Source organism: Mustela nivalis (genome assembly GCF_964662115.1).
Source record: "Mustela nivalis genome assembly, chromosome: 8".
NCBI classification, from domain to species: Eukaryota; Metazoa; Chordata; class Mammalia; order Carnivora; family Mustelidae; genus Mustela; species Mustela nivalis.
Window position 1 is genome coordinate 122,092,281 of NC_139027.1, and position 19,533 is coordinate 122,111,813.

A 19,533-nucleotide genomic window follows, 5' to 3' on the forward strand; every position below is an offset into this window, starting at 1 on the left:
TATTCTCTACTTTTGGAAGGACCTCAGGGTCACTGAGTTCTAGTCACTGAGTTCCTTTTAACATTTGGCACCCCATTTAGCTGAGGACTTCTGATTTTCCAAATGTTCCTGATTTGCTGATTTGCCAACATTTATAGGACAGCGTCATGTACCCACACTGGAGGGTCTCCAAGTTCTAAGCATTGGAGAGCCTCCTAGGCTGAGGTGTTGGGTGCGCCTGCTCTGAACCCAGAAGCTCCTCCTTTAAGATGGCCTCACAACTGGCAATCAGTTAGCTACTTGGAGCCTCATTCTTATGTATGGAGTGGGTGTGAGAACACTTACCTTGTGGTAGTTGTGAGGATTAACTAAGATCATGCCTTTGGGTGCTCAATGAATGTTAGACTCCCAGATTGTAATTCCTTCTCACTGCCTTCTCTTCCAGAATCCCCCATTGTGATATAAGGAGATTCTGAGAATGACAGTTTCTCAGAACAAAGCTTCCAGAAGTTATTGGTGAGGAGTGGAGAGAAACTCCTACCTTGCCACCAAGGGAAGCTATTTGTTTCTAATATAATTAGATTGTTTGGGAAGGATCTGTGGTCCTACCCTTGAAAGGCAAAGGGGCTAGTTGTGCCATTTGCCAGTCAGGAACCATGAGGAGATATATGGTGTCTTATACGTGGCAGATCTTGAAGAAGGAACTGGTGAGGAGTGTCAAGGGTTCTGGGAGGGAAGAGTGGTATTTTGAGGAATGGAGGGGCAGGTGTAAGAGAAGGCCTACTCTGTATCTTCTGGAGTCATGGCATGGCACAAAGAATAGAGTCCAAGTTAGGCTTCAGAAAGACTGAATTCTGACCTGTTCTTTGTAGATGGCTGTTCCCTTGACACTGGCATGTCATAGGCTATACTCTGAGCCCCTAAGAACTCCTCTGTACCCATCCTTCCTGCTGTTATAAGATCCAGAGCGAATAAGGCCTGGCAGCAGGATAGAGTGATAGGTTGAGCCTGTGGATCCTGGAGCCAGCCAGCCTGGGTTCAAATCCCCATCACCTGTTAGTCATATGACTAATATTAGTATGAGGCAAGTTACTTCATTTGCTGTGCCTATTTTCCCTTCTGTAAAGGGTGACAGATGACAGTATTAGTATCTATTGCATTGATTTATTGTTGAGGATGAAATAAGTTGATACATCAAAAGGGCTTAGAATAGTGCCTGGTGGAAAATTGGTATTTAATAAGTATTAATTTTATTAATAAAACCCTTCCCCATATTTCCTTCAGATACAAATGTTTTTAAAGAAAGTGTTACAGGTACTGGTGAAGCTCCTCATCATCCCATTCCCTTCTTCCTCACTGGGGACCACTTTCCTGAGGTTGATGTGTAGCCTTCCTATCTAGATTTTAAAAATTTATTACATAAGTATGTTTTTATAAGCAATGTAGTATATAGCACATTTTAAAAAATGGTGTCCTAAATGGCATCCTTTTTCAACCTTTTTTCCATTCAAAATTGTGTGAGCTTTACCCACACTGACATGTGGCACTCTAGGACTATGTTCAGTCCTGGGACTGTACGGTAATGTGTTAATACCTTCCCCTATTGATGGACACTTCACTTGTTTTCAGTGTCCATGGGAAATGTCTCCCATTCCCCAAATCTGGTAAGTGTAAAATGGTATCTTGTTGTTGCTTTAATTTACATTTCCATGATCTCTAGTGATGTTCAGAATCTTTTCATTATTTATAGGAGATTTGGATTTTCCCTTTGAATTACCTGTTCTTATCTTTTGCTCATTTTTCCTTTAGGATTATTTGTATTTTTTCTTTGATTTGTAGAATTTTTAAAATTTAAAAAAGCAGTTTTGGATGGTAGTTTTTCAGTAATACTTATTCTTTGTCATTTTGGATAGGAATCCTTTGTTGATTCTGTACATGGCAAATGTATTCTTCCAGTCTTCAGTTTGTTTTTTCATTTTCTTTTTGACCTCCTGATTAACAAAAGTTAACGAAAGTTTTTAGCTTTTGCATTTGTTTCCTTATGGAGATTCTCAAACACAGAAGTTGAAATATAATGATCACTCCTTAGATCTAACAGTCAGCATTTTGCCATATTGGCTTTACTTATTTGTGTGTGTTTGTGGAATCATTTGAGAGTAAGTTCCTTTTTTTTTTTTTTCAAAGATTTTTTTATTTGAGAGAGAGAGAGCATGAGAGCACAGACAGGGGGGAGGGAGAAGCAGGCTCACTGCTGAGCAGAGAGCCTGATGTGACGCTCAATCCCAGGACCCTGAGATCATGACCTGAGCCGCAGATACTTGACTGAGCCACCCAGGCACCACTAAGTTGCATTTTTTATGACACTTCTTAAAAATAAGGACATAATTACAACATCACTATAATATTAAGAAAACCAACACTAATATCCCTAATATCATCTAATCTCCAGGCACATCCAATTTCCTTATTTGTCCCTAAATAATGGCTTTTACAGCTTGTTATTATGAATCAGGATCCAAAGGTTCATACTTTGCATTTATTTGTATGTCTCTTAAGCAACTGGGTTAGTTGACTTGTAGATTGTTTCACATTCTGGATTTGTCTCTTTGGTGTTGAACTTGTTTTCCTATCCCCTGTATTTACTTGGCAGGCAGAGGGTGACTGCCCTTACTGCCAAATTCATGCTGGGATACAGAGTCTGATTTGTTCTCAGTTCCAAGTCCAAATTCCCAGGCTCAAAGGTTGCCTGGGATCAGATGGCCTAGCTTGGACGAGTGGTTTTATTAGTTTCCTATTGCAGCTATAACATATCACACAATCTCTTGGCTTAAGATGAATGATATTATCTTTCTAAAAAAATTTTATTTATTTATTTGACAGAGATCACAAGGAGTCAGAGAGGCAGGCAGAGAGAGAGGAGGAAGCAGGCTCCCTGCTGAGCAGAGAGCCCCATGCGGGGCTCCATCCCAGGACCCTAAAATCATGACCTGAGCTGAAGGCAAAGGCTTTAACCCACTGAGCCGCCCAGGTGTCCCCGAATGATATTATTTTATGTAGGCTAGAAGTCTGGCATGGGTCTCCCTGGGCTAAAGTCCAGGTGTCAGAATCACCACTTTCCTTTCTTGATGGTTTAGGGAAGAATCTCATTTCCTGGACTTCTCTAGCTTCTGGAGACCATTCACATCCCTTGGTTCATGGCCCCCTTCCTCTTTCTTCAAAGGCAGCAATGCTTGCCGAGCAAAGGCTTGCATCTGCTTGACTTTTCTTCCCTCAGATCCATCTGATTCCAAAATCCAGGCTCTTTCCATCACCCCTTGCTGCCTGCTGTCTCTTGTGCTGTTTCCTGGACTGAAGTGAAGGACTTGTTATTTAACTAGAACTGGGCTGGAGGATGTTTTTCCAACCAGCTCCTGGGGAGGGAGGTTTGTAGTGGAGTTGCCAGTTTCTGTGGCATAAATACTCCCAGCTGTGGACATTTTCAGGCTACCAACATGATTTCAACAGGCTTGAAGACTTCCTGAAAATGTTACCATTGCTGGAGCATACCCCTGCATTTAATCCTATCCCATTTCACCTTGTCAGCGCCATCCAGCCTGCGGGTAGCTATTGAAAACAGGTGGTTTCTACTGATCTAATTTGTTTTGTTTCCACAGGGGCTGTACCAGCTCACCATGGATATCATTATGATGATCCGAGTGTGTAAAATGTTCCGCCAGGGCCTCAGGGGATTCCGGGAATATCAGATCGTGGAGACTGCTCACAGAAAGCACCCTATCTTTTCCTTCTGGGATGTAAGCAGCTGGTCTTAGCAGGATTGGGAGGGTTTAAGAGGGTCCAGTAAATAGCACCTCACTTCCCAGACTGAACCAAACAGAGAGAAGACAAGGGGTAAAGCAGGTGGGAGACCCAACTGTCACTTTTGTGAATGATGAGACTTTATTGGAGAAGGTGATTTTATTGAAGACTTTATTGGAGAAGATCATCAAGTGAGAGGATGACCTAAGACTAAACTTCAGAATTGGATAGCCTTATGTGCCCAGTCATGGGCAGTGCTGGACCATGGCAGACTTCTACTACAGGAGTGGGGCCTCCTGCCCTAAACTCACAGCAGAGGAGAGCAGAGCAGAATGTGGGCTCAGAGGGATGGAGATGGAATGATCTCACCCAGTTTTTCCAGATTCACCAAGGAGTTTAAGTTACTCCTTCTGTATGTGGAAGGAGAGGGACTAGTAGTGTTCTAAAAGCACAACTCCCTCCATGTGTAAAGAAACACAAGGAGAAGGGAAGAAGCCATCTTCATTCTAACTGGGATCAAAAGAGCCAGAAAAATCCAGAAGCCTCATTAGAGTCAGGGTTTTCTGAATGTCCACCACTGTTCATCTTCTCTACCTTCTTTCCTGTCCCCTCCATTTAAGCAAAGGAACACATGCAGGGCCCTGCTCACTCTGGAGGCCATGCTTCTAGATTTTCTAGAAGGTCCCCATTTCAAATTAAAAAATTTATCCCAGTGGTAGATCATACATACTTTTCAGCTCAGAAAAGTTGATCACTATTCTGCTAACCTGTTCTAGATCCCCAAAGATATCTTCATTACTATTCAGGGCCCCAAAGTTTCTCCCAATCTCTGGACGAACTCTTCCCATTTTCCTGTTGTGCACAGAGTGACTAGCCCTGCCTCCCAAATGCACCCAGGGATTCACTCCAGGAAATTGTCCTAAATGGTGGTGGTGATGGGTGAAAAAGAGGCCATCTTGGATTGGTCTCTGAGGGACCAGCAGGTGTAACTGTGTGTGTGTGTGTGTGGCTGAGTTTAAGGTATAGCAGGGAGTAGGGGCCTGTGGGTCTGCAGAAAAGAAGAACGTGTCCCATCTGAAGATATTCAAATTCATATATTTTAAAGACATTATGCTGACCAAACCAAATGAATCTACAGACAGATTGTGCCCTGTGGTTGGACCATCAGTTGGGAAGGGATGGAATGGAAGAATTGGAACTGGGAACCAAGGTTCGCTGTCAGGAAGGACATTCTGACTCAGGGCCTCATCATGAAGTCATAAAGCAATGGGCCATGGGGGCCAGGAGTTTTTGGTTACCAGAACACGTGGGCTGGTGCCTGAGCACTTGGAAGCTGAAAACCCAGATCAGCCTTGTCATCAGGGGAGCATGAGGCTGAAACTTAATGACACTGGTTGGGCAGAGTAGACTTGAGCAGAGCAGAAGCCTCTTCAGGGCAGCCTCAGGGGGTCCTATGGCTGCTGGGCAGAGAGTTAGGGGGCCGGAGTGTGGGATTGGGTCAAGAGAGCCGCAGACCAGTTTTCATTAGAGCTTGTGAATCCAGATCTTTTCGAACACCATTGCTTTCTTTCATGGCCTCCTTGAGATGCATCACGCAGGCACATAAGCTATAAATGGGGCTCTGGGATGGGGAGGACCTGAGATATGTCTAGAGAGGTGGTTGGAAAAATCTTGGTTTCCCTCAGGTGGTAGTCAGGGCCTTATTTATGTCCCTCTCCTTCCCCCTGCCTTCTCCTGCATATCATCCCCCCACCCTGCCGCCTCTTCCCCTACTCTTCTCACATCCCCCCTGCAACTGTTAGGCGATAGAGTTGGATTAGTTCATCCTTAAGACATTTTACACTTCCTTCTTCTGGCCATACTCTAGAAGAGGACTGATAACTCAGTGTGTGGTCCTTGGGCAGGTTCCTTCACCCACCTCGAGTCCAAAAGGGGGCGCAGTAATACCTGCTCGGTCCTGAGGATGAAATGGAGTAAGGAAGGAAGATGAGCATGCCTGGTTCCTGACAGGCGCTTAGGGAAGCCTGGCTTTGTCGACGCCTCCATTTTGTCCCTTTGTGTTGCTCTCTACTTTCCCATTAGTTTGCTTCTTTCCTCCTCTTCCTTTTCTCTCTCCATCCTTTCTGTCTTTATCCTCACCCCTCCTCCTCTCTCTCTGTCTCAACAATGACATGTAAGTACTGGGCCCGAGTCTGGGGCTGAGTTGGGGCTTTTGAGCAGAAGTCAACATGAGAGGGCCAGCTAGTAGGACGGTTCCCGTTGCTTCCTGCCTACCACACGGAAGGGGAGAGGAGGGTTTCAGTGCAAAATTCTAGGAGTAGTCTTGCTGATTCTATTTCTTCTCCCCCTTCCTCCCTTCTCCCCCTGCAGAAAAGGAGGCAAGGCCGAATCATGTTTGATACTATGGACTTTGTTGCAGAGGAGGTATGCGTAACTCTGACCTTGCTGCTGGGAATTTTCTTTCTGCATCAGGCCTGGAAAAGGCACTGGGTTGGGTATCAGGACAGGTGGGTCCAGTCTGGGTTCCCAAGATTCCAGGCCTGACATTCTGGGGCTGTGAGCACCCTTGAACCCATTTGTCACTTTAGAGCTGAGCAGAACCAGCAGGGAGAGCTCCTGTACTTACACCCGTGGACAAGGAACAAAAGGCAAAGTAGTGGCTGTAAGAGCTCCAGACACAGGAGAAATAATCAGGGTGGTGGGGAGAGCCCTGACCTGTGTGTGAATTCTGTCTCGGCCTCAAGCCCTCTGAGAGACACTGGGCACACCAACCCACCCTCCCCACCCCGACTATCAGATGGCCATTCTGGCAAGGGAATGTTTTATATCTGAGTGAGACTTTGGACTGTGTGACATGTTTTCTGAATTTCAAGAATTGTTATTTTCCCGGCTTCTCACTAAGTCTTGGATACTAAATTAAAATTTAATTTAAAAAATTTTAAAGATTTTATTTATTTTTGTGAGAGAGAGAGAGTGCGCTAGCACAAGCAGGGGCAGGGGGAAGGTAGAGGGAGAAGCAGGCTCTTCACTGAGCAGGGAGCCCAATGTGGGACTTGATCCCAGGACCCTGGGATCATGACCTAAGCCGAAGGCAGACACTTAACTGACCCAGCTATCCAGGTGCCCCAAAATTTAATTTAAATTTGAAAGGGATCTACCTATTACAGGAAAGATTTGAAGTTCTTACCTGCTCTATTAGATCTGTGTCTGGTTGTGGGGATTCTAGGTGGTATAACTTCCCTTAAGGAGCTAAGTAGGAGTTAAAGTGAGGAAAGTTACCTGGGAAGTTAAATAACAGAGTTAGTTCTGTGGGAATCCAGAGAAGGGAGTTTCTAAGGGTTGGAGGTTGGTGAGAGAGATTTCCTAAAAGAATTAGGGCCCCTAGTGGGCCTGGAGAATCAGTTTTACTCATAGAAACCAGAGTCATCTGTGTTTTGTCCTAAATGAACCCTGTCATAGAAATCTCAATGGGTTATTGATAGCAAGAGAGGGTAAGGAAGGAAGAAGATTGGATTCAGATCTTAAAAATGGCCAAGACAGGGCACTTGTGGCTCAACTGCTTGAACATATGACTTGATCTTAGTTCAGATCTTTATCTCAGGATCATGAGTTCAAGCCCCATGTTGGGCTCCACATTGGGGATAGAGGCCTACTTAATTAAAAAAAAAAAAATCAATGCTTCCATAGTTCCAGGCTGGGAGCCAGGCCCATTATAAGCCCTTTACATGTATTAGCCCTGCTATTTATACATTCAAGTTCTGCTGCTCTCAGATAGGGAACTGAGGCTCAGGGAAATGTGACTTGTCCCAGGGCACACAACTAGGAAGGAGCAGGCCAAGTTTCAAACCCAGGTACATGGCACTAGAGCCTACGCATTATTCTTTTTTTTTTAATTTTTAAAAATTTTAAAGGTTTTATTTATCTATTTGAGAGAGAGAGAGCACGAATGGGGGGAAGGGCAGAGGGAGAAGCAGACTCTCTGCTGGGCAGGAAGCCTGATCTGGGGCTCAGTCCCAGGACCCAAGGATCATGACCTGAGCTGATGGCACATGCTTAACCGACTGGGCCACCCAGACATCCAGAACTTGTGTGTTATTAATCACTAAGCAACACTGCCCCTCTGAGGGGATATGCAAGGCTTCAGAACTGTTGTCCAGAATTTCTCATGTCCCACTTCTTTTTTGCTTCTGTGAGAACTACTGTTATGTGAAATTAGCCAGCATTCATTCATTCCTTCCATAAATTTTTATTTTGTTGAGTGCCCATTACATGTGAGATGTTTTTCTTTCTTTCTTTTTTTTTTAAAGATTTTATTTATTTATTTGACAGACAGAGATCACAGGTAGGCAGAGAGGCAGGCAGAGAGAGAGAGAGGGAAGCAGGCTCCCTGCTGAGCAGAGAGCCGGATGCAGGACTCGATCCCAGGACCCTGAGATCATGATCTGAGCCGAAGGCAGCGGCTTAACCCACTGAGCCACCCAGGTGCCCGAGATGTTTTTCTAGAGTGGGGTAAATAAGATAGATGAAACCACTGTTGTGTTTTTATTGGGGCTTATATTCTAGGACACCTTTGTCCAATAGAACTTTCTGAGATAATGGAAATGTTCAGTTGTGTTGTCCAATATAGTAGCCAACAGACCCATGTTGGGCTTTGTGGCTTGTGTGACTGAGGAATTTAATTTTTTTAAAGATTTTGTTTATTTATCTCTGTCAGAAAGAGAGAGAGAGAGTACAAGCAGGGGGAGCTGCAGGCAGAGGGAGAGGGAGAAGCAGGCTCCCTGCAGAATGGGGAGCCTGATGTAGGGCTCGATCTCAGGACCCTGGTATCACAACCTGAGCTGAAGGCAGACACTTAACTAACTCAGCCACACAGGTGCCCCAGAACTTGTTTTTTTAATTTAATTTAATTTAAATTTCAATAGCCACGTGTGGCTAATGGCTACCATATTGGATAGTGCAGTTCTAGAGTGAGTGAGAGAGAGAGAGAGTGTGTGTGTGTGTGTGTGTAGGATGGGGAAATTATAGGTAATATACACATTAACAAAAAAGAGGGGTGCCTGGGTGGCTCAGTCAAGCATCTGCCTTTGGCTCAGGTCATGCTCTCAGGGTCCTGGGATGGAGTCCCATATGGGGCTCCCTGCTCAGTGAGGAGTCTCCTTCTCCCTCTCCATCTGCACCACCCCCTACTCACGTTGTGTGTGTGTGTGTGTGTGTGTGTGTGTGTGTGCACGCACGCACGTATGCACTCTCTCTGTCTCTCAAATAAATAAGTTAATCTTTAAAAAAAGAATAAGGTCGGGGCACCTGGGTGGCTCAGTGGGTTAAGCCTCTGCCTTCAGCTCAGGTCTTGATCTCAGGGTCCTGGGATCGAGCCCCACATCGGGCTCTCTGCTCAGCAGGGAGTCTGCTTCTCCCTCTCTCTCTGCCTGCCTCTCTGCCTACTTGTGATCTCTCTCTCTACGAAATAAATAAATAAAATCTTTAAAAAAAAAAAAAAAAAAGAATAAGGTCATTTCAGAAAGTATGAATTACTTGGGGAAAAGTGATTCAGAAACTACACCCTTCTGGGAAGGGGGCCTACTATTTTAGGTCAAATGATCCAGTAGGGACTCCCTGAGGATGTGGTGATATAGGAGCTAAGAACTGAATGAAGAGGAGGAAGCAGCTATATCCATGTGAAAATGCAGGGGAAGAATATTCCAGGCAGAGAAAACAGCCCAAGCAAGGACTGCAGGACAGAAGTGAGCTTGGCACCTACAAAAGATGGGTAGAATTCTAGACACTGGAGAATGAAGGAGAGAGGCAGGAAGTGAGGTGGTGGGGGGTAGGGAGGAAAGGAGTCAGACCATGTGGGGCCCCTAGGCTGGGGTACAGAGTTAAGATTTTATCCTACGTGAGATGGGCAGCCAGTAGGAGTGTTAATAACTCAGGTACCATTTTCCCAGCAGGTGGGAGTGGGGAGTAAATGGATGGATCTGTCTGCCCAGTGGTCTATGAGTCTTGCTTCACCAGGACCTGGTTTCTCTAGGTTCTTTTTATTCCTTAGTCTCCTGTAGCATTTCAAGATATCGGCTGAGGCAAGGGAGGTCTCCCCTGACTGCAGTGAACATATCCTGAGGGTCCCCTGGAGCCAGAGAGCCCTTATTGTCTCGGGGAGTGGTCAATGAACAGCAAAGGCAGTATGGTCAGGAGTTAGGGATAAGGCTCTTGGCATGTAGCAGATCTAGATTATCATCCTGCCTGAGTGTCTTCATCTGTCAAATGGGAATCGTAACACTGCTTCAGTTCTCGGGCTGGGCAAACACGCAGTGAGATGGTGTGTGTAAGTTGTGTATCCGGATACCAGGCACGCAGTAAGCCCTCGGTACGTGTCAGCCACTCTTGTACAGGGTGTGGGAGAGTGTAAGAGCAGGAGTGTGGGGAATTGCCGACTGGCCTCTGGGGGAAACTGTTGGGTCTTGTGTGTCACTCTGGTTCTCTCTCCCCAGGGTCACTTCCCCCCAAAAGCCATGCAGATCACGCAGAAGCCGCCTTCCTGGAGGACGGAGCCCGAAATCCAGGCGCTCTGTAACCTCCTGCAGGTCTTGGACAGCTACCGTAACTACTCAGAGCCCCTGCAGCTGCTCCTGGCCAAGGTCATGCGCTTTGAACGGTCAGTGAGGGGCACACCCCTGGGTCCTCGGCTGGGAAGAGCTGCCTGACGAGGCCGTGGCCAGTCTGCTTGTGTCTCTGTGACACCCCAGCTGTGAAAAGCTATCTGTCAGCTCGCTGGAGTGCTCCTTGTTGAGCTTGTAGCATGCTTGGTCTCCTTCATTTATTGATAGTCTGCCCAGGATTAAGGAGCCACTGGATCTGATGAGGCTTGGGTAGGATCCTCAGAAAGGATCTGGTCCAGTTTTCTCTTCTTTCAGAAGAAGAAGCAGAGGCTCAGAGGGGTAGAATGTCTCATACTCTGTCACCCAAGTCATGAGAGGTAGAGCTGAGACTTGCATCCACACCCTAAAAGCCACAGTGGGTCACAGGTGATTGTACCATGTACAGATAGGAACTAGGGCAAGGGTCTGTGAACTTGGATAAGAAAAAGTTTGTTTTCTTTAACATCTAACTAAAATTTATCATTTCCTTGAATCGCAAATGTAGGTAATGCACCACAACAGTATTAGCTATTCCTGTGACTTTTTCACCAAAAGAAATCACCAAAAATACACACTCAAGTTATTGCAGATTTCTCAAAAAATAATTTATATTCATCATATCTTTGAAATTATGGTAGTAATTAGATCTGCTGCTAGATTTTATTATTCTGTGCCTTAATAAAGATGCACATATATTGCTAGACAACAATTGGGTTTTATTATTTTTTTTAAGACTTATATATTTGAGAGATAGAGAGCGCACAAGCATGAGGGGTCATGGGGAGGAAGGGACAGAGGGACAGACTCTGAAGCAGGCTCCCCTGCTGAGCGCAGAGCCCATTCAGAGCTCAGTCTCACAACCCTGAGAGCATGACCTGAGCCAAAATTAAGGGTCAGACTCTTAACTGACTGAGCCACCCAGATGCCCCCACAATTTGGGTTTTAAAAGGCAATTATCAACTGTTTCTGCTGTATTTTATTTTATATATATACTTATTTATTTTAAAAACATTTTTTAAAGATTTTTATTTATTTGAGAGAAAGAGAGTATAAGTAGGGGAGCAGCAGAGGGAGAGGGAGAAGGAGAAGCAGGCTCCCTGCTGAGCAGGGAGCCCCATGCAGGGCTCGGTCCTAGGACCCCGAGATCATGACCTGAGTGGAAGGCAGACGCTTAACTGACTGAGCCACCCAGGCACCCCTGTTTTATATATTTAAAACATTATTCTGTGAAGGCTTCACCAGATTGTCCAAGGGTCCATGACACAAAAGGCACCATATAAATACATTGTGCTAGAGAAGTGTAAGTGGTGTCCTTTTCTTGGACATTTCAGTGGCTTAAGAGAAGCAGCCTAGCAGAAATATTTGAGGTAAGGCCTGTCTTGAAAATGGAGGCTGTAAGGACACTATAGGTCTGTGTCCTGATATCTTCCTTCACGGAGGTCCCAGGTCACATAGTCACAACTAGCACTAGATTAAGGGCTGTTACGACCTGTGTAGGCTCTGTTTATAGCCAGTAAGCCTGGGAGACTTTCCATCTGGTGTGGCCAAAGGAGACTTAAAAAAGAGGTGGCATTGGGGTAGGTATATCTGATAAGTGGAGGTGTAGGCAAGAACATTCCAGGCAGAGGGAACCATCTGCTTTGTGTCCAGCCCAGGAAAGAAGAGCAAGTCATGGTCTTAAAGTAAGATTCCACAGCAGGCAGAATGTTGTCATGCAAAGTAAAAGAATCATTGAGGTAGAAGCTCTGGAATGTGACGGGGCATCTGCCACTCTGAGGTGTGACCTCAGGCAAGCCACTTAACCTTGCTGAGCCTCAAAATCCGCATTACTGATACAGATTTTATGGGTTTGCGTGAAGATGAAGAGGTAGTGATTTTTAAAGTCCTGTTCAGCTAGTTGATTATTTCTGGGACTGGAAATGAGCAGATTAGACAGGATTCTTTCAGTCACAAGGGACAGAAAACCTACCTGGGCCAGGGGTGGCCTATATATCTGAAAAGTCCTAAAAAGTCCTGGAATAGTTCTCCAGCTTCCGGCTCAGTCCATTCTCATAAACCACTTTCTCCACCAAACCTCCTCTCTCTTGGCAGCACGATGACAGACTGTCTGAGAGTCAAGAATTAAAGTGTTTCCCCCAAAGTAAAGTCAGGGTGTGACTGTTGGGAAGGGTGACCCGACACCTGGCAGCAAAGCCACAGATGTCTGCTCTAGGAGATTTGGGGTCTAGTGCTAACTCTAGTGTGACTCATTGTGTGCCTTCAGCAAGCCTGGGGCTTCTTAGGTTTCACTTCCCTCATCTCAGCGATGTGGATCAGCTACATGGTTTCTGAGGGTCTTTCCAACTGCAGCTCCAGGAGTCTGGGCTTGGATGAGCACTAGTTGTGCTCCCCAAAGCCTCATTTTCCAGCTGAATCGTCTCCTATTTAGTCATGGTCTTCTAGGCCATCTTTTTCTAGACTTTTGTGTTCCCCATTACCTTCTGGGTAAAACCTAAAGTTAGCCCAGTGTCTGAAGTGTCTTATGATTTGACCTAGCCAAATTTCTCTCCCACTGGTTCCCCTGACCTCCCTGTTTTCCATTTCCCTTTCTAATGGAGCTCACTGTTATTCCTTTGAAGACACCATGCTTTCAGCCACCTCTGTGCCTGTGGACGTGGTGGTCCCTCTGCCTGGAACATTCTTCCAACTCTCTGTCTACCTGGAAGACTCCAGACAGTATCCCGCAGCCTGCTCTGGCTTTGCTAAGCTGGGTTAAGTGCCATTGCTCCATGCTTCTGAATTCGCCTGTGCTCACCTCTCTTAAAGCACTTTTAAACCTTATTTAGCTTCTGAACTTGACCATAATTTTCAGGACAAAATCTGTCCTTTCTCGCTTTGCCTGATAGACACAGTTGGTATTTATTTAACTTACTGAATGAAGGAAGGAAATGAATGAATATTGAAAGAAGTAGAATCTGAACTTTTATTTGAAATGCAGAAATCTTCCCCCTGGGAGCTTAAGAACTAACTTCCAGTTTGCTCTGGACCTGGGCACCTCTACCCTAATGGTTCCTGATTGTGTAGTGAGTTCTTGAGGATTATAAGACCATTTACCTATTTTTTCTTAGGCATGTTCGTCTTATTTTACAGACAAGAGACCTTGAGGGTCAGAGAGAGAATATGAGTGTCCAGTGCCGTGCAGCTCAGGGCAGAATCAGGACTGGGATCCTGGTCTCCATCATTTAGCTACTCAGCCATTACTTTCAGGATTTGGTCATTCATTTATTCAGCTGCTGCTCATTGAGCATGTCCCGTGTGCTGAAGCGGACTGACAAAGGCTCTGTCTCAGGAAGCTTCAGTCTGATGGAGGCGGGCAACTCGGTGACTGTTAGTGAAGCAGTCAAGCTTGATGGGGCTGGGGCTGGGCTGTTGCAAGGTCCCTTCTGGTCCCAGTCTGTGTCTTCCTGACCTAGAGAGAAGAGCACCACAGTGCAGCACTCCTCACAGCACGGGCCAGGCTCCCTGCTGCTTCCAGACCTACTGGCCTTGGTCTCTTCTCAGGTTTGGGCGCAGGCGCGTGATTGTCAAGAAGGGACAGAGGGGCAACAGCTTTTATTTCATCTACCTGGGCACAGTCGCGGTGACCGAGGATGACGATGGCAGCAGCGCCTTCCTGGACACCCACCCCACATTGTTGCACAAGGGCGACTGTTTTGGCGTAAGCACGGGGGAAGGTCGGCCTCAGTGGGGCAGGCCTGGGGGTGCGACAGGACTCCAGCCAGAACAGCTGGGCCTGGTCCTACCTTCTCCTGTGTGTAAGTCCCTGCCCTATCGTGGATCCCAGCACCCTTTCCCGTCACAGGCCAATCGACTGGACCAGCTGATGTCCAAGGATGGTTCCTCCATCTGTGATGTTTGAGGAACATGAGGAACATGTTCCCTGTATAACCCCCACAGAGGCGCAGTGACCCCCTCCGAGAGGCCCCTCTGGCTTCCTCTTTCTGGTCTGGTGAAGCCTGTTGCCTCTTTTCTTCCACGAGCAGCATATTAAGAGGGAGGGGATGGCGCCCAGGAGTGGGGAATGAACAGGAGTGCAGGGCCAGCTGGGGAGTCTGCAGTCCGGGGAGTAGAGATTTCTGAGGGCTGATGGAAGCAGGAAAAAGGTGGGCAAGGCTGCGAGGAGAAAGCAAGAGGTAGCATCTCACTTGCTTTTGTCTGTGTCAACCCAACAGGAACTGGGCATTCTGACTTCTTCACTAAGGAGGGCCACTGTGGTCTGTATGGAAGAAACAGAATTCCTGGTTGTCGACAGGGAAGACTTCCTTGAGAATAAGCTGGATCAGGAATTCCAAAAGGATGCTCAGGAACGATTTGAATTTTTTAGGTACCTCCATCATCAGCCAACATGTCCCCCCTGTGTGTTTATTAGGTGCCTGACTGTGGTAGGCCCAGTGGGAGACAGGAGGTGCTGTTCTCTCCTAGAATGCTCTTGAGACAGGAGACACCTCCCACCCAACTTCTCCATCTGGCAAAGTCCTGCTAGACCCTTAGGTCTCAGCTTACACATCCCTTCCTTGTGGGATGGTACTAATAGAATAGCTCACGGGTACTCAGCCCTTTGTCCCAGGTCTTTTAACTTCTCTTATTCAATCCTGTGGCATTGTTTCTCTTGCTCTGTCTAGTTTACAGGTAAGGAAACAAAGCTTTGGTGTTGTGGGGGTGGGGTGATGTACCCAGAATGTTCAATTCAGAAATCTCTGGGCTTCACCGCCCCACCTCACTAACCAAGCCCATCACTCCAGAATAGAGGAGAGTGCCCCCCCAATACTTCTATTCTACCCTGTGTTCCTTTTTTTTTTTTTTTTCTAAAGATTTTATTTATTTATTTGACAGAGAAACAGCAAGAAAGGGAACACAAGCAAGGGGAGTGGGAGAGGGAGAAGCAGACTTCCTGCAGAGCAAGGAGCCCGATGTTGGGCTTGATCCTAGGACCCTGGGATCATGACTTGAGCCCAAGACAGATGCTTAACAACTGAGCCACCCAGGCACCCCATACCCCATGTTTCTTTGAAGTCCCAGCCAAACTGTGATTCTTTTTTTTTTTTTTTGAAAGTTTTATTTATTTGACAGAGATCACAAGTAGACAGAGGAGACAAGGCAGAGAAGGGTGGGTGAGGGAAGCCAGCCCCCTGCCGAGCAGAGAGCCCGATGAGGGGCTCGATCCCATGACCCTGAGATCATGACCTGAGCCGAAGGCAGAGGCTTAACCCACTGAGCCACCTGGGCGCCCCCAAACTGTGATTCTTGATTGCATAATATCTCCTTTAAAGTTTATTAGACATCAGGCAGGAAGCACGTATGGTTGTGAGGGCAGGGCAGCCCTTTCGCCATGGTAATCCCCACGCTGTCGTCTCACCAGACACGCACAGGTGCTCATTGTATCTCTTCTAGTTACTCACCTTTAGGAAAAGAATGGACATCAGATGAAGTGTGTGCCCCAGCCCTGAAAATACAGGCTATGGGGCTGTGCAGCTTCAGAGCAGTGCGGGGTACAGAGGGCCACCCTGTAGGGTAGCGGGAGAGTGAAGAGGAGCTGTAAGAGGGACTGAGGCTTTCAAAGGAAAGGGACGATTTAGCCCTGCAGGGGGAGGAGCACTTCCTGTTTTCACACTGTGGAAGAATGGGACTGAGCTGCAATCTCAGCTCTTGGGTTTATCAACCATGTCACCCTAGATGGGTCACCTCCCTTCTCTGAGTTGAGCCTCCTGCTCTGTAAAATGGGGATAATGATTCATCTCTCTCCCAAATCTTTGTAAAGATTGAATGAGATGATCATGGGAAGTGGGGGCCCAGTGGTGTTGCCTCTGTGGAGATCCCGCTTTCCCTTCCCGTGTCTCCAGACCCTTCTCCTTTGGACATGGCACTGACCTTGTTCCCCCCTGGTGCCCTGGATTAGCTCAGTGCCCTGTGTCACCCAAGTTCCGGGCTCGTGATCTGTGGGAGCTGAGGAAATTTGAGATGGTTGTTAGCAACCCTGTGAGGCTGCGTGTCAGGGATGGCAAGCCATTGAGTGGTGGTGCATGAGCTCGGTGTGGGGGGGGGGGCAGGTGGTGGCACTGCAGGGTGGGCCTTCAGTCATAGGGAACAAAGGCAAAGAGAGGGGAGTCCAGATGTCCCCCATTCATTAGGCATAGGCCTAAGTCTTTGAAACTAACAGGCTGGAGGAGGCTGGAGTGAGTTGCCCAAACCAAAGGGAGGGGGAGGACTGCTGGGCTGGGGGCCAGAATAGCAGGTGAGCTGAAGTGAGGCACTCTGGGAGTTGCCTAGTGAGCACTAGATTGGGGGATGGGGCCAGAAAGGAGCCCCTGGAGGGCAGAGTGGAAGTGAGAGGGGACACACTGGACTGGGGAGCAGTGGAGAGGAGAGCTGGAGAGGGTGCCACAGGCCAGGTAAGGCAACTGGAGGGCGAGTAAAATCCTCCACATCAGGCATTTTCAAGAGCAAGATGACACATTCCCTTTCTGGAAGTTGCTGAGAGCTGGGCACTTTCTGGGATGGAGGGTGATGAATTCTTTTTTTTTTTTTTTTTTAAGATTTTATTTATTTATTTGACAGACATCACAAGCAGGCAGAGAGACAGGCAGAGCAAGAGGGGGGAAGCAGGCTCCCCGCTGAGCAGAGAGCCGATTCGGGGCTCGATCCCAGAACCCTGAGATCATGACCTGAGCAGAAGGCAGAGGCTTAACCCACTGAGCCACCCAGGTGCTCCAAGGGTGATGAATTCTAATGGGATTTTCCCCTCAGGAAGATGGATCTATTTGAGTCATTGTCTGACGAGAAGCTCTGGAAGCTTGTAGCCCTGGGGAAGGTGGAGAAGTTCTCCTATGGGCAGCTGATCTCAAAAGATTTCATGGAATTGTCATCCATCTTGTTTGTCAGCAAGGTGAGAGGCCTGGGATGGGGGTGGGGGCTGGAAGCTGGGGAGGCATGCCTGGTGTAATGTCCTGTGGCCACACAGGTGGGGCTGAGCCCTGTTCTGCAGCACTCCCGTTTTCTGAGAGTCCATGTGCCAGCTGTAAAAGAGGTACCACGGAGTTTGGCCTCCCTCCCTCTGAGGGTTCTGTGACTTTGAGATACATTGTTAATTAGAAAGAGGGACACAGGGGTACCCCCTCCTTGACCTCATCATGTACAGGCTTATTTACATACAGATACTTAAATTATATATTTGGCCCTTCAATCTTAATGATGCCAGATCAGTTTTTAAAATTATAATCTTTAGGGACGCCTGGGTGGCTCAGTCGGTTAAGCTTCGCCTTCAGCTTAGATCATGATCTCTGGGTCCTGGGATCGAGCCCTGAGTTGGGCTCCCTGGCTAAGTGAGGAGTCTGCTTCTCCCTCTCTCTCTGCTCATCCCCCTGCCCCCTGCTTGTACTCTGACCCTCTCTCAAATAAATAAATACAATCTTTTTAAAATTATGATCTTTAAATTATAGATGTGATATGACCACATTATAAAACATAGTTCTGGAAAGAGGGAAGAAATCACCCATGAGCTCATCACCTCAGAAAAGATTTTCAGTGGTGGAATTGCTTGGGCAGCTAGGTGGCTCAGTCGGTTGGGCGTTTGCCTTTGGCTTAGGTCATGATCACAGGGTCCTGGGATCGAGTTCTGCATCAGGCTCCTTGCTCAGTGGGGAGTCTGCTTCTCCCTCTGCCACTCCTTCTGCTTGTATTCATGCACTCACTCTCTCAAAAATGAATAAATTTTTTAAAAATCTTAAAAAAAAAAAGTGGATTTTCTTGGTATCAACGTGTTACGGATCTTGGAACAAGTTGCTGTCCAGAAGGATCCACTGTATCAAGCTTCCAGCAGTGTGCACCTTTGCCAGCACCACACGCCTCTGCTGGGCTCTCCTGTCAATCCTTCAAAACTTTCCTAATTTCATAGATGGCAACTGCTACCTCACTGAGGATTTAATTTACATTTTTCCTCATTGCTAGTGAGACTCATCATGTTTGTCTACAATCCAAATTTCATCTTTTGTGAATTACTTTATGTCCTGTGCCAATTTCTCTGTTGGTTGATAATGAAAACAGAGTCTGACATTTACTGAGTGCTTACCCTGTCCCAGGTTGTCTGCTCCATGTGCTTTGTGTCATTTCAGCCTCAGGGCAGTTCAGCATAGGCCAGTACTGCCGTTATCCCCATTTGACAGAGGTGGAAACTGAGGCACAGGAAGGTTAAGTGGCTTGTCCACAGTTACACAGTCGATGAGGGGCAGCGGCTGGGTTCAACCCAGGTCTGTCTGATTCCAAAGCTCTTCTCAGGGGCTGGAATTTGCAATGTGAGTCGACCGATCTGTCAGTTGTGGACTCTGCTCAACCCTGTGTAGTTTTCATGATTGTCATGAGAACCACCATGTTTTTGAGACCATTTGCTCCTGTGCCAGGAGTTCTACTAGCATTGTTAATTGTTTTTGTTTATTTTGGTTTATTTGCACCTGGTTTGAAATCCAAAAGTTTCGAAAGAGTAATGTTTCCCTCTCACCTTTTCCCCCTGCCACCCAGTGTACCTCCTCAGGGACAGTCACTGTCACTGCTTTCTTTTGTGTCTGTCCTGCGGCTCTTCTAAAGGCAAATGCATGTATATGTTTTCTTCCTTGTTTTCATAAATGGCGTCATGCTACGCAGGCTGTTCCGTATTTTGCTGTTTCAAGAATATTTCTGTAGATTGTTCCATATCCGTCCATAAAGAACCCACCTATTTTTTTATTTTTACCACTTGTGCAGTGTTTTACTATATGATTGTGCTTGAATTTATCTAACCAGTTCCCTACTGAGGGATTGGTTGCCCCCATCTTCTGCTATTTCAAGCAGTGCTTTGGTGAACTGTGTACACAGTACCATTTCACCATAAATCTTCACCACAGCTCTATCAGGAAGACATTCTTATTTCACGTTTACAAATGAGAAAGTTGAAGTTAAGATACCTTAGGAAAGGTCACCCATCTAGTAAGTGGCAGAACAAGGATTCTGCCCCCAAACTTTTAGTATCTCCCATATAGCTGTTGCTCATATTATGTTGCCACCAAACATTTGTTGATTTTTTTTGCCAAGTTTGGTTCATGCTCTGGAGGGATAT

At 46.6% G+C, this 19,533-nt stretch overlaps 1 protein-coding gene across 4 annotated transcripts in view; it reads left to right on the forward strand.

Moving 5' to 3' along the window:
* CNBD2 (cyclic nucleotide binding domain containing 2) overlaps positions 1-19,533 on the forward strand; it is a gene marked incomplete at its 5' end in the record, with an annotated part of 54,403 nt that overhangs the window by 11,393 nt on the left and 23,477 nt on the right. For 3 of the 4 annotated variants that reach the window (XM_082746241.1, XM_082746242.1, XM_082746244.1), the window contains 6 exons: positions 3,633-3,770; positions 6,145-6,198; positions 10,263-10,426; positions 13,950-14,106; positions 14,621-14,772; positions 17,193-17,331. In XM_082746241.1, the coding sequence (XP_082602367.1) occupies positions 3,633-3,770; positions 6,145-6,198; positions 10,263-10,426; positions 13,950-14,106; positions 14,621-14,772; positions 17,193-17,331 (804 nt within the window). Of the gene's footprint in view, positions 1-497; positions 687-3,632; positions 3,771-6,144; positions 6,199-10,262; positions 10,427-13,949; positions 14,107-14,620; positions 14,773-17,192; positions 17,332-19,533 lie in introns of those variants that run through there. The other variant, XM_082746243.1, reaches the window with a different exon arrangement.